Source organism: Typopeltis vanoorti, chromosome 12, assembly GCF_054136105.1.
Source record: "Typopeltis vanoorti isolate ZY-2024b chromosome 12, IOZ_Tvanoo_1.0, whole genome shotgun sequence".
Classification (NCBI taxonomy): domain Eukaryota; kingdom Metazoa; phylum Arthropoda; class Arachnida; order Uropygi; family Thelyphonidae; genus Typopeltis; species Typopeltis vanoorti.
In genome coordinates, this window is record NC_143560.1 from 38059915 (window position 1) to 38075771 (window position 15857).

Below are 15857 nucleotides of genomic sequence, written 5' to 3' on the forward strand. Positions count from 1 at the left end.
CACTGATAATTCCTTAGCCGCTTCAAGCAAGACCCGTGCCGGTATACCATCCAATCCCACAGATGTATTCACATTAAGGTTCTGTAATAGACTATTCACCTCCACTTCATTCATCACAATTCCTGTATAAACTAATGGCTCCTTCAATTTTTCAATGTCACCACCTGCATGATATACTTTTGCAAAGGGCGCACTCAGTAACTCCACTATATCGACTGGTTCAGTGACCTCCTTACCATCGTCATTCCTTAAAATCATTTTGCCATGTACAGTTTTTTTCTTGCTTGCAGCATATTGAAAGAACTGTTTGGGATTCTCTTTTGCTTGCATAGCTAGTTTCCTTTAATAATCAGCTTTTGCTGTTTTTACCACACTCGTTACCCTTCTGGCCTGCACTTTATACCGTTCGTGTGCCTGCAGGTCACCCCTTTCTTTAAATTCCCTCCACAGTTGTTTCTTTTTTTGCAGCTCAAGCTTAATGGTGTTATTCATCCATTTAACCCTATTTGTTTTACTATTCAGACCCTAGGTATACAATCAGCCATAACCTCCTGTAAATGCTCCTTGACCACTTCCCATGCTCTATCGACGTCCAGCCCTTGCAGTTGTACATGCCATGGCACTGATCCAAGCAATCTCCTAAGCTTGTCATACTTGCCAGCACGGGTAATTCCACATATACCCTGTCTTAATCAAAAATTCCACACCTTTAGCCACCTCCCAGGTCAAGACCTTATGATCACTCTCACCAGTAGGTGGTAACATGCTCATATTCATTACAGTCAAATTGTGAAATGCTATTACCAGGTCAAGCACTCTCACTGCTCTAGTATTTTCAATTACATGCTGTCTCAGATAGTTATCCCTTAATAATTGAATAAAATCCATTTCCTTCCTCACATGTGTCTTCTCCTCCTTCCAATCAATGTTACCATAATTAAAATCCCCCATAATAATTACCCTCCTTCCACTCATTTCATCAATTTGTTTATGCATACTATCTCCACCATCTATTCCATCACCTGGTCTATAGCAGCACCCAACTGTATATTTTATTCTGCCAGTCTCAATCTCACACCAAATAGCCTCAAATCAGCTCCTTTCACTATCCTGCAATACAACTTCAATTCTCCTTGGCTGCAGTTCATCAGCTATCATCAATAACACCCCTCCCCCCATTTTATTCTCTCCGTCCCTTCTAAACACACTATAACCTACACATTCTATCCCACTAACTATATCATCTTTCGTCAGAAATGTTTCACTAATGCCAATAACCTGTTGCCTGGAAGAGCCAATCAAGGCCAAAATTTCTTCCTTCTTGTTCCTAATACTCCTGGCATTAGTATACATGAAATGCAGTGATCCCTTTGTCCCACCCCTATCTTGATGTATTATTCTAAATGTCCCATTCCCATTTTTTGTCCTTAGTGCTGGCTCAGGTACATTATATACATTTTTACACTCAACTGTCTCACTGATGTCTGCATATCCACTCCCCCCCCCCATCCTTGGTAGTTCTAGTTTCCCTGGTTCTGCACATCCATTTTCACTTCATTCAGCAACACTTTTTCCAGTCTTCGCACACCAAGTCCATTCAAATGCAGGCCATCCATCTTGTATAAGTCCTTTCGCCCATCAAACTCATTCTAAATGTCCACGAATTCCACACCACACCGTCTGCATAACCTGCGCATAATGTCATTTGTGATTATGGCCCTCCTTCTAAACTCCTCTCTGTCATACCGTGGCAACAGACTCACCATTTTAACTCTGTCACTTTTTTCTTTCGCTTCCTTTAACAATACTTTCAAGTCCTCTCTCATAAAAAATTTATCACCTTTCAATTTATTCGTACCCGCCACAATTATTAATTCTTTCACCCTCTGTTTTTGCACTCTAATACTCTCACTTACATCCTTAAATTTCACACCCGGTAAGTACGATTTAGTTACACTCCCATCTATCACTCCTCTTAATGACGAGTCTTAATACAACACTCTTTCCTTCATTTCAGAAACTCGCCCACTCTTACGCTGGTTATTTACGTTAGCCGAATCACTCTGGAAAGAGTTTTGCAGGTGCTCTAATTGCCACTGCGCATTTTGTATCACTGCGCGCAACCTAGCGATCTCACTTCCTACAAATAATTCCTCATTTTTTTTATCATTCAAACCATTTTCTCTCTCTGTATAGTTGCTCTCACTCTTTCTTAGATCACTGCTCTCATTGCCATCTTGTACATCACAATTCCCTATTAAGCCACTATTTTCACTCACATTCTGGCTTTCTTCAACCATAGCTGTCTCACAACCTGACACATAATTCAACTCCTCACTTTGCTTACACTTTCTGCACATTCTCCCACCACTATCACTTTCAATTCAAACTCCAGCCTCATTCGGGAATGCATACATTCCACACACACATCACATTGGACAAATTCTCTCACATTATAGATTTTGAACAATGGCGTATTTTTGGATGCCATTATCTTACATCGCATTGGTGTCATATTCAAATCTATGAAATGTATCGTTAAATACTAAATTAAATAACGGAATTTACACCAAAATCACACGGACACCACAAGCTACCAAAATTAGACAATATTACATTATGATTTTAACCTATATTCTAATTTTCATTCAAAATTATACTTAGCTTTCGGGAGCTCCCTGAAAACACGACCAACCGTCTGGCCCTCTAGCGGCCACCTTATATAAAGAATTTTTTTTCTCCTTAGATCTGTGAACAGTTTCTTAGACAGGATATGATGCTTAGTAATGTTCATTATGAAAATCCTGTTTCAGTGGGATCATAATGAACTGTAAATCAACCAATTAATTCATGTGCATACCCTTTACATGATGAAAAATTTAATGTTATAGACTGTCACTTGCCTGATTGGCTCTTTTCTCTTTCTCCCAAACAAATATAATTGGTATATAAAGATAAGGAAACCCTGCTTTAGAAACAAAATACTAAACCCCTTCGGGCCTTCAATAAGCTGAATTGTAGTAGTCTTACATTGGATGATGACATTTATTTATAACCTGAAAACATTCACAAACATCCATATCTAGTGTAGGATTTCAACTCAAGTCTGCTGTTTACAGTGTGAGTATGATATCCAGCCAGGCTGCCAGTGACTATTTACTTAGAATAAATGTTTTGCAAGTTCATAAAATCCTTTAAGTAACTTAAATGTTTCTATCATATCCACTCTTTTTCACTCATCAATCAACTTCTGCAGTCCACACATCCTCAATCTATCCTTATAGGGAATGGTTTGTAGACTACTTGCCAACTTGGTTGTTTGCCTCTGAATCCTCTCTACCACTTCCTCATATCCAAGAAACCCAAAAGACCAGACCTGATCACAGTAAATCCACATGTGGATGTATCTAGGCCTCATAAAGAAGAATAACAACTTCTTTATCTCTACTTGTTAGCATGTTCTTCAATAGCCAAGTCATTTTATGAGCTACCTTAGCAACCTTAGCAATATGATCTCTGAACTTCAACTCTTTGTCTACCACCACACCTAAATCTTTAGCTTCATCTATTTCCTGGAGTACAGTTCGATCAATGTGATATACAGCATGTAAGTGATTTAACCCAAAATATATAACTTTACACTTTTTCACACGAAGCTGATACCCATTATCTTTTGCCCCATACCCATACTCTTAGCCTGTTTAAATCATCCTACAAGCCTCTCCACATCACCTTGATTTACTACTACTTTGCCTAAGTTTGCAATCGGCAAACAACTGAATATTTTGTTTCAGGTTATTTCCTATATCATTTTAAAAAGTTAGTAAATTACTAAGGCACGACTGACACCTGTCCTTCATAGAGTATCAAATTCTAATCCACTTATTCTCTAATTCTCTTTCTGACAAATTTTTCTGGTACTTTTACCACCACTCCTGTGATACTGATTGGTCTATAATTTGCTACTGCTAGCTTAGAATCTCCCTTATGCAAATGAATTATACTCTATTCCTACATAAGTCTCTGTCACATATGTTACAGTCATTAAGCTCATTTGTATGATATACCCTTACAAAGTGGTCACTCAGTAGCTGAACTGTTTTGCATGTTTCTGTGACCTCTTGGCCATCAGCACTCGTTAAGTTTATTCTTACATAGTCATTCTTCCTCTTACTTGCCACATAGTGAAAGAATTCTTTAGGATTTCCCTTTGCCTCTTCAGCTAATTTCTTCTCGTAATCTGTCACCTTTCTTGCCTGACCCATGTACTGCTCATGAGTTTTCTGGTCAGCTTTTTCCATATATATCCTCTACAGCAGGGGTTCCCAACCCTATGCCCGTGGGCACCATGGCGCCCGTCGAACAATTTGTGTGCCCGCTGCTGTTCAACCGTGTGCCGTATAGTTTGAAATAATCACAAAACAATTCATGGCATGCTATATGACGCATGCGTTAATGACACATGACGAGTATTAAACGTATACAATGTGAAGTAGACGCGCATTCAAAGTTGTTCATTCCAGTTTAAGAACTGGAATATCATCATATTCTCCTAATTATGAAGCACTGGCCAATGAAATGCAATGCCAAAGATCACACTAACTTACATATATATATTTAAATTTTTATATAATGTAAACTTTTAAGTAATAAAACATTTGATTATAATGTAAACTTTGTATGTATTATTTAACAAACGAATTCAAAAAATTTGCTTGAAAAAATAGATGGTGCCCGTCATCCTACCAGTATTTTAGAATGTGCTCTAGGAAACAAAAAAGTTGGGAACCCCTGCTCTACAGCATTTTCTTTTTCTGAAAAACTCCTGTTTAATGATCTTACTCATTCATCTAACTCCTACCTGATTAGTCCTCTTACCTTAGGTATGCAAGTTAATATCGCTTCCTCTAATGCCCCTTAACTATCTCCCATTCAATACTAACATCATTTTCTTACAGGATTTTATGCCATGGCACAGCTTTAAGCTTACGCCTAAGCTCATCAGAATAACCTGCAATTTCACCTTGTAATTCCACATATACCCCTTCTTGATAGAATATTCCTCATTTTTTACGATCTCCCAAGACAAGACTGCATGGTCACTTTCACAAATCAGAGGCAATGTGTTCACCTCAGTTATGGATAGCTCTTCTGATCCTATGACTAGGTCCAATACTCTTGTACCTCAAGTCCCCTCTATCACATGCTGTCTCAAGTAATTATCTGCCAGCAGGTGTATAAATTCATTTTTGGAAATTATGGAGACAACTACCGTGTTTGAATAAAAACTTTAGTTTACTATTACTAAAATTTTACAATTCGACGTTTCGACCTTTATGTTAAGGTCATCTTCTGGAGCGTACAAATATACACAGGAAACAAGCTATACTACAATCATACTGGTTCGTTAAAGACCCGTTAAAGACCGTTAAAAGTCTTTAACGAACCAGTGTGATTGTAGTATAGCTTGTTTCCTGTGTATATTTGTACGCTCCAGAAGATGACCTTAACATAAAGGTCGAAACGTCGAATTGTAAAATTTTAGTAATAGTAAACTAAAGTTTTTATTCAAACACGGTAGTTGTCTCCATAATTTCCAAAAATGCATTCGGATCACCGTGCAAGCCTAAAAGAAAGGTGTATAAATTCCATTTTCTTTCTTCCAATCTATATCTCCATAGTTGAAGTCCCCCATAATAATCACTTGACCTGTATTCATTGTGCTGATTTGTTAATGCATGTTCTTCAGATTATCCCTGGAACCCTCTGGCCTATAGGCACCTAATCATATATTTTGTCTTATTGTCCTTGATCACACACGAGACTATTGTGCTATAGTCTGGTGCTATAGTTATAATTAAAAACTTCTAACATTGCTTAAAAAAAAAAAAACCCTTCAGAATACTAGTAAATAATGATAGAGATTCTTCACTCATCCTAAAGCAAAGGAAAAAGCATGTCATCTTCTAGATAAAAGCAATCCCTGTTCTGGGAGGGGAGGGGTGCACATGTTATTCTGAAATGTCCATCCATCTACAGACTGGGCTGAAAATGCATTGACCCAGAAAAAAATTCAGCTTTCATGATAGATAGCTTACTCAGGAGAAACAGGATCTCTTTTGACAGTTCGAACAGCTATACAGATTTTTCAAGTGAAGGTGAGTAAGCTGATTTCATATGGAGGTGAAAAGGTTTTTTCACTCCTGGAAATATTAATTACTCTTCTCTTCTACAAATCTGACACTTCACATTTAAAGCTGCAATTAGCAACTGCCTAACATGCATCATTGTTGAAATAGTGGGGAAGGGAGCAGGAAGAGGACATTGCCATGTAACTTACTGTATGCAGACATTTCATATATCTTATTTACAATTTATTTAGCTAAGAATATAACAATAAATTTATTCTTCCATTTGTTATTTCAATTTCATGAATGTTATTTTATCCAATTAGATATTTACAGAGCGTCCACCAGATGAACCTTCATCAGAAAGAATGAGACCCGATGTTATTGTGGACTACCTCTACAGGTTTCCTGTTGCACTTGTTCACTATTTGGAGTATCTTGTCTATAAAAGGAAGTTGGAGGTATATAAAATTCATTTTATAGTACAGAAATAATTCTTACTCTTTTTATTCTGAGCCCATCTTTGAAAAACTGTTTTGCCATTTTAATTTTTATTAGTTTTCTTTGCAGTTAAAATACTTTTCACTTTCAACCTTTAATATAAATAAATAAAGTAAAATAAATCATATATAGAAAATATAAATTTAAGAAAAAGGCATTCAGTAGCACATTAGCATGATTTTTAAAGTTAAACCAGAAGTCTAAATAGCATCTGATGAAATGCATTTTGCTAATTAACATTTTCACTGCTAAGTCCACATTATTTCAAGAAGTTAAGCTTAGAAAGGAAGCCATTTAAAATGACTTATTAGTCATTTTTAAATGGCTTCCATTTAAATTGGTGAGCTTGAGTATTCTTGAGCACACTTTTGTATTTTAAAAATCTATATGGGCATGTGGTCACATCTATTATGAATATAATTCAGTTGAAATCAAACCAGCCGAGTGGTTAGTGTACCCACTTTCTAACTAACACGCTGTGGGTTCAAATCATGCTGTGTTTTTATGATTGTCTTTAGGTGGAAGATGAATGTCATTGCCTGGTGTAAGACCACCTCTGCTGCTTATTAGAGGCCTGAAGTGGCTTGAAAAAGTTCCATTTTGGTGTCTAGAGCAGGGTTTTCTGGACTGTGTAAAAAATAAATGAAAAATGCAAATATATATATATATATATATATATATATATATAAATAGGAAAAAATATATCTCCAGTCCACCCACAGTACAAAATGTACTATAGGTTTAAAAATAACCTTTTGTGGGTGGGAACATCATCATCATCTTAGATGGCATCTTCATATTGAAGGTTCACAATTATGGATCTTTCCATAATACAAAACTGGGGCTAATACTGCATAGGGGCCCAAGAACCAAGTGCAGGGGAAAAGTTACATATATAATTTTGACTGTAGATCTGTGGTTTCATTCCTCAGAACAGGCAAAGCGGCCTTCACAGGCTGCTTTGCCTGTTCTGAGGAATGGAAAAAACCCTCTACCTCCGTATAAGACCAGAAGTGTTGTAGAGTAGGTGCCCTTTCCTCAATGAGTCTTTGGACTCCTTGGAGGTGTCACAAAATAAATAAATAAAGGTTCCTCACATCATGGATGGGATTCAAACCCAGGTCTTTCCGACCAAAGGGCTTTGTCTATACCGACTTGAGCTACAGAGGCTTTATAGGTGGGAACAACATTAAAAAAAAAAAACTTTTCTGATTTCATGTCTACCGTGTTGTGTGGAGGAAAATATTTGTACTTTTGCATGTAGCAGAAGAAATCTCCCAATCAGTGTGTCACTGGTCCCTGCCTTCCTAGGGATAGTTAAATGGTGGGAAGTGTGATGGTGATCACAAATCATGACAATTGCATGAAATTCTTAAGAAGGAGAGAAATACCATTTAGCTAATAATGAAATCCCCTCATGAAATAGAATACAATAAAAGGAGCAGTTAAGAGATAGGGCCTCTCCATGTTACTATCCTCTGTTCTATAGTTGATCATGGAGAAACGGAAATATTTTACCAGCTATGCTCTGGAAATTGGAACTTCTGCAACATCCCAAGCTGTAAATAGTTATAGGGAAGAAGAAGATACTGAAACTGTGAGTAAAATGATCACTGCAAATGCACTCCATGATGATATCAACTTAAATCCAAAAGGAAGGTTGGCATCTGATATTCCTCGTTTGAAAACAAGAAACAGAGTCTTGAAAATTAGAACTTGGAATGTGAGAATATTATATAAACTAGGGAATTTTGAAAACCTTATACAGGAAATGGAAAGACTTAAAGTTGATGTGATGGGAATTAGTGAAACAAGATGGCCTAACATGGAAAAACTAGAAAAAGATGGATTTACATTTGTATATTGTGGTGGAGAGAAGCATGAATATGGAGTGGGTTTCATGATTAAGAAAGACATCTTTAAACGTGTAATAAGGCTGTGGCCCATAAATGAAAGAATAATACTTATTAAATTACCTGCAAAGCCCTTTTAACATCATAATTATCCATGTTTATGCCCCTACAATGACTCACTCAGAAACAGAAGATTTTTATAACAACTTTCAAAAATCTATAGAATATGTAAAATCAAATGAGATACTCATAGTGATGGGTGACTTGAATGCAAAGGTTGGACAAGGGGAAGAAAATCCAGTTGTTGGAAAATTTGGATTAGGTGAAAGAAATGAAAGAGGTGAGAGATTGATACAAATCTGCATTCAAAACAACTTGCGCATAATGAATACTTTCTTTCAACATCCAAAGCACAGACTATATACTTGGACAAACCCAGATAACTCTATAAAAACCAAATAGATTTCATAATGATAAATAATAGATACAAAAATGATATAATCAACATAAAAACATACCCAGGTGCTGATATAGGTTCAGACTATAACCCTGTTGTGTCTACTTTAAAAATTAAACTTAAAAAACATTTCTAAAAACAGTCATACTTGAAAGACTTGACTTGACAGCTCTGAATATACCTGACAACATAATGGTAGAAATTACGAAAAAATTAGATCATGTAGGATATAAAACAGAAGACAATATACTTTGTAACACAGAGGAAATTGAAAACAGGTGGTCAAATTTTAGAAGTGCCATATATAAGACAGCTAACAAGGTAATTCCAAAAATTAAATACAATAAGAAAAAATCCTGGATGACTGAATCAATACTAGAACTTATGAATGAAAGACGAAAAAAGAAAAGTACACAACAGTATAGAATACTCAGTAAAATTATAAAAAATGAATGCAGGAAGGCTAAAGACAAGTGGCTAAATGAAAAATGTAAAGAAATAGAGGAATTGGAAAAGAAACACAATAGTAAAGAAATGCATAAAAAGAAAAATTTCAACCATAATCCTTGTATAAAAGATCAAAATTGAAAAATGCTATTAGAGACACAAGTATCATAAAAGATGGAAGAACTGTTTGACTCTGATCGCACAGATGCACCAGATATACAAAATATGGGTGGTAACCAAATTACACATGAAGAAATAGAATATGCTCTAAGTCAAATGAAAACTGGTAAAACACTAACAATTTGATAGGGATCTTGACCAGATCCGTATCAGATTGTTAAATTAAGTAAATGAAAACACACTTAATGACCTAAAGATTATCTTTAATAACATCTATGATACAGGATACATCCCTGATGATCTTAGGAAATCTATCTTTGTCACTATTCCCAAAATTCCAAGAACTTTTGAATGTTCAGAATATAGACTAATAAGTTTAACAAGCCACGTTACAAAATTACTACTGAGAATAATCTCCTAGAAAGAATAAAAGGCACTTTGTCAGTAGAAATAGAAGACACTCAGTCAGGTTTTCAAAAAGACAAAGGTACAAGAGAAGGAATTTTCAATTTGAAAACATTATGTGAAAGAAGCCAGAAAAGCATTTGATTCAATAGATCACAAGAAATTAATACATATCCTACAGAATAATGGGTTAAAAGGAAAAGATCTATGTATAATTACAAATATATACTGGAATCAAATGGCCTCAATAAGATATAAAAAGGCATATTCTGACAACTTTGAAATCAAAAAAGGAGTAAGACAAGGATGTGTCTTATCACCCTTACTGTACAATATATAGTGAGCAAGTTTTTAAAAATATTTCAGCACTGAAGGGTGTAAAAGTCAGGGGTAGGAACTTCAACAACTTCAGGTATGCAGGTGACATGGTCCTTATAGCTGAATCTGAAGATGATCTTCAAAACTTAGTCACAGAAATTTACAAAACAGAAGCTTAGACATGGGATTAATTATTAACCTAAAGAAAATAAAGTGCATGCTTATATCAAAAGAACTAATAAATAAGAAACTAAACATAACTGTTAACAAACAAAAATTGAACAGGTTCAGTTTTTATATATTTGGGACAAATGTTTACAGACAGAGGAAATTCCCCTAAAGAAATAAAAAGAAGAATAGCAATAGCAAGAAAAGCCTTTATTGATGTGAAAACATCCAGAGACAAAAGATAAATATAAGGAAGGTGGCAAAGTATACTAGAAGTTATCGAAAAACTTAGAGATGGAGCAAAGAGTACTGTTTAAGGAATCAACAATAATAATGGTGACATGAAAACTAAAGATAGATATACTAGATGTCTGGAGTAATTATTATTATTATTATTATTATTATTATTATTATTATTAAACAAGACCTCATGGAGTCAAAGACTCATCTAGGAGGTCCTTTTATCTCACACACATCTCATCATACCGGGTCTTAAACACATTCAAACTCCTTGCAGACACCACACTCTCAGGCAAGGCATTCCAATCATTCACAACTCTGCACGAAAAAAACCTGCCTCTCACTCCCCTACTCACACCCTCTTTATACAGTTTCCAGGTATGACCTCTGGTTCTCCCCTGATCTCCCACTATTCTCTGTAGAACTTCTCCACCATTGATCCTATAACAACCCCTTACCAACTTGTAGGTCTCTATCATATCTCCCCTCTTCCTTCTCTCCACTAGACTCTGCAAATTACATCTTTTCAATCTTTCCTCATACTCGACATTCCAGAGGTCAGAAACTACCTTAGTCAGTCGCCTTTGGACCCTTTCCAACATCTCTTCATCCTTCTGAAAACCAGGTGACCAAATCTGGGCACAATAGTCCATGTGTGGCCTAATCAAAGCCTTATACAATGGAACAAGAATCTCCCTACTTCTACATGTCAGTGTCCTCCTCATCATTCCCAGAAGTCTTTGTGTTGTCTTCACAATTTTGGCGATGTGTCCCCTAAATTTTAGATCCTTATCCACTATCACTCCCAGATCTCTTATTTCCTCTACTTCCAACAATATATTCTCACCAAGCATAAATTCTGCATCCCATCTTTGTTTTCCAAATTTTAAAACCTTACATTTTGCAACATTGAACTCGCATCCCCATTTGCTTGCCCAATCACTCAATTTATTCAAGTCTTCTTGCAAGTCCACAACATCTTCACTACTCTTTATGGTTCGTCCCAACTTTGCATGATCTGCAAACAACTGAATATCTCCATCCAAATCTTTGCCAATATCATTAATATACAAGTTAAATAGTAATGGCCCTAAAACAGATCCCTGAGGCACTCCACTAGTGACTTTCCTTTTCCTGGATATTGCACCCCCATACACAACTTGTTGATACCTATCAGATAGCCAGTCTCCAATCCAATGCACTAATCTAATATCCAACCCCATCTGCTCTAGTTTGACTGTCAACTTATCATGAGGTACTCTATCAAAAGCTTTTGCAAAATCCAAGTATATTACTGTGTATCCTTCTCCTCTGTCCAAGGAAGCAGTCACTTTATTGTAATAAGTAAGTAGATTACTAAAACACGACCTCCCTTTAGCAAATCCATGCTGTCCATCAAAGATTATACCATTGTTGTCAACCCAACTCTGGATCCTAGTTCTCACAAGCTTCTCCAACAACTTAACCACAACACCTGACACACAGATAGGCCTATAGTTTGATGCTTGAGTTCGATCACCTCCTTTATGAAGTGGCACAATCTTGCCCTCCTTCCACTCTTTAGGGACTTGACCAAGTGCAAGACTCGTATTAAAAAAATACGTCAAGGCAGGTGTCAACTCTCTGGCACATTCCTTCAGAATACGCGGTGATATATTATCAAGTCCCACAGCCTTATTTACATCTAGTTTACTCAACTCCCCAAACACCTCTTGCTCACTTACAGTCAGTCTCTCCTCCCCATCATCAACTGCTCTTAATCTCTCCATGAAGTCACATTCACAAGATTGAAAGATCTTTATGAACTGCTCATTAAGTATCTCCACCACACATTCTGCAACAGCTGTCTTTATACCATTTTCTCCAATCAATGTCATCCTTCCATAATCATTCTTTCTTTTGCTGGCTACATATCGAAAGAACTCCCTAGGATTCTTTTTAGCTTCAATAGCTAACTGCTGTTCATACCTCTCTTTAGCTACTCTCACCAACCAAGTCACTCTCCTTGCCTGGTCTTTGTAGAACTCATGAAATTGGTTACTTCCACTTCTCTTATGCTGCCTCCACAATGCCCTTTTTCTCTGTATTGCATGCTTAATCTCTTTATTCATCCATCTCACACCTAACTTATTTAACCTTCTCACCCGTGGTATACATTTAGACATTGCATCCACTAAATATTTTTTGAAAATCCCCCAAGCTGCATTGATCTCTTTTCCAGCTAACGCCTCATTCCATGCTACACCTGCAAGCTGTCTCCTGAGCTCTTCATAATCACCCCTCTTGTAGTTCCACATATACCCTTTTTTCACAGGGGTCCTTGCACTGCTGGCAACCACCCAAGTAATCACCTCATGGTCAATTTCACCAATTGGTGGATGATTTGATACCTCATTGATAATTACATCCTCCGATGAGATGACCAAATCCAAGACCCTTAATCCTCTTGTGCCCTCTGTTACATACTGTCTGAGGTAGTTATCCCTCAAAAACTCAAGAAACTCATTTTCTTTACTTCCAGTTGCTATCTCTTCATTCCAGTCTATATTGCCATAATTAAAATCACCCATAATGATCACCCTTTTTTTATTTGCTTGGCTTATTTGACTATACATTTCACTATCACCACCATCCACATTACCAGGTCTATAACAACATCCCATAATTGATTTGAAAGACTGTTAAATGAGACAAGCAGTGACAAAACAGTAGTAGAAAATATTCAAGAGGAATGCAAACAGAAATACATATCAATACTTAAGGTAGAAAAAGCTATCAAAAGCCTGAAACATAGAAAGCCAGCTGGAATAGGTGATATTCAACGAATGCTCAAATATGAAGGTATAAAAGTTTTGCATAATTCAGAGGACCTGATCAGCATGTCCAATTCATGATTATTGAAGTAGAGCTGTCATATTTCCCATCTAAAAAAGGAATAAAGCTGATTATGAAAATTAGGGAGGATGTTCTCTACTAAGTGTTCCAGGTAAGATTTATGCAAGCATACTTGAGAAGAAGCTAAGAAAAATTGTGGAAGAGAAACTTGGAAAAGAACAAGCTGAGTTTATGCCAAATAGGTGTCAAGATCAGTTTCACTTGACCACAAAAATGTTGAGAAATCATGGAAATATAACAAGATCTGTACTTAAATTTTGAAGATCTGGAAAAGATATATGACAAGGTGCCCCAAAAAAATTTTTTCACAACACTACAATTTATATAGAGCAATACATGTTTAAGTCTATGTTTAAGTTGTAAGTCAGCAGTTAGAATTGAAGTAAATACAGGTAAATAGTTTGATGTGAAATCAGACAAGGGTGCACACTATCTTCACTTTTATACATCATGTGTATTGATTACATTACGAAAGAAAGCCATTAAACCTGATATGAGAATGAGAGATAACTAACTTAGGTCTTTTGCTTTATGCAAAGACGCTAGTTTCAGCATCAGACAACGGTGTATTGGCTAATGGCCATGATTTTGCTGTGGTACCTAAAAGCATCCCATACCTTGATTTTTTTTTTTTTTTTGCATAACATCGAATGCAATCTGTCAGGACCTTCCAGTGAAGATGCTAATAAACTATGTTTTGAACTGCTTCACTTTTTAAAAGCAAATTACCTCCATGTAATTTATCTAGTGCTGAAACCGGTGCACTGTTTTCATTAAGACAAAAGAGCAATATATCTATTTCAAAAGCAGATAAAGGAAAAGCTGTAGTGGTAATGGATAAGGCTGACTATAATAGGAAGGTAGACTGCCTTTTACAGGATACCTCCACCTCTCAAGAAATTACCATATTTGCCGGCGTATACGACGCACTTTTTTTCTTTGAAAATAGGTCTGAAAAACAGGGTGCTTATTTATACGCCAATACTCGCTGCTTTTATTACTTTCATTTCTTGAAATTTTCTCTGTTCCGAATTACGCGATTTCTTTCTTGCTTCCTTCAAGTGTAGGAAGTGAGAGTATTCCAGTTACGTAGAGTTCAGTCGATGACATCATCGATGATCACAGCTGTATTTTTGTTCATTTAAACTTTCCGATTGTTGTTGCGGTTGTTGTGAATGGTGATAAATTCTGCTGTTAAATTTTCTCTAAATTTCTTGGCAAATTATGACTGAGAAAACGTTGGCATTGCTACAATATTGCATACAAGCCACGTGTGATTGCGTATGCTAAAGAACATGGAAACAGGGGTGCAGAGAGGCATTTCAGGCCACCCCCAACTGAGAAAATTATAAGAACTTTGTGAAATCAGTAAGAGGATCTAAAAAATCTTTTTTTTCCTAAAAATTGTGTATAAAGGGGGGGGGGGTGCATCTTATACACCGGCAAATATGGTACCTACAAAAACACAAATTAAACAATTAAATAAGCTACTTGATGAAGTTGTTAGTTGGTATCAAAATACTTTGGACAAGTGCGCACTCACTCATTTTGGACGAACTCCTCATTTATATGGCCTCCCAAAAATTCATAAAGAAGGTTATCCAGTATGACCCATCATGAATTGTTGACTCTCCCACCTATAGAATTACTAAATTTCTGTCACGTTTATTAACTGCCCATACTGGACAATTCAGATCTTTCATCAAGAATTCTACACATTTTCTTGAGAAAATCGAGGAATATTAATTAAGGAATATAAGACTAACAAATCTAACAAGAGTCAGATTTGTTAGTCAGCTTTAATGTTATTTCCCAATTTACCAATATTCCATTATCTGATACTGTTAATTTACTACATGATTCTTCTTCTTCTTTTCAGCCATTTTCTGTCCACTGCTGGATGAAGGCCTCCTCCAGTTCTTTCCACCTTTCTCTGTTCTTGGCAATGGTTGACCAATTTTCCCCAACAAAATTTGATAATTCATCACTCCACCTTCTTTCCTCTACCTCGTTTCCCTTCTTTTGGAATCCAGTTCGTTAGTATGGTGGTCCATCACTCATCTTCTCTTCTGGATACATGTCCGGCCCATTTCCATTTTAGTCGCTTGTGGTGAAGAATGATGTCAGTGATGCGAGTCTGGCTTCTTATCCAGGTGTTTCACTTCTTATATTTTAATGTGATGCCTAGCATCAACCTCTCCATTTTTCTTTCAGTTGTTAATTTATTTGCCAGTGCTTTTGTAAGCAACCAAGTTTCACAACCATATGAGATGACTGGAAGTATACACTGGTTAAATGTCTTCCTTTTTCAACAGAGTGGGACAT

At 36.3% G+C, this 15857-nt stretch overlaps 1 protein-coding gene across 1 annotated transcript in view; it reads left to right on the forward strand.

Annotated features, from left to right (window-relative positions):
- The window catches only part of LOC150100709 (transforming growth factor-beta receptor-associated protein 1-like), a 407043-nt gene that overhangs the window by 221033 nt on the left and 170153 nt on the right, over positions 1-15857 (forward strand). Inside the window, exon 16 of the mRNA XM_090401548.1 lies at positions 6455-6589. Within this exon, the coding sequence (XP_090257674.1) occupies positions 6455-6589 (135 nt within the window). The remainder of the gene's footprint in view (positions 1-6454; positions 6590-15857) is intronic.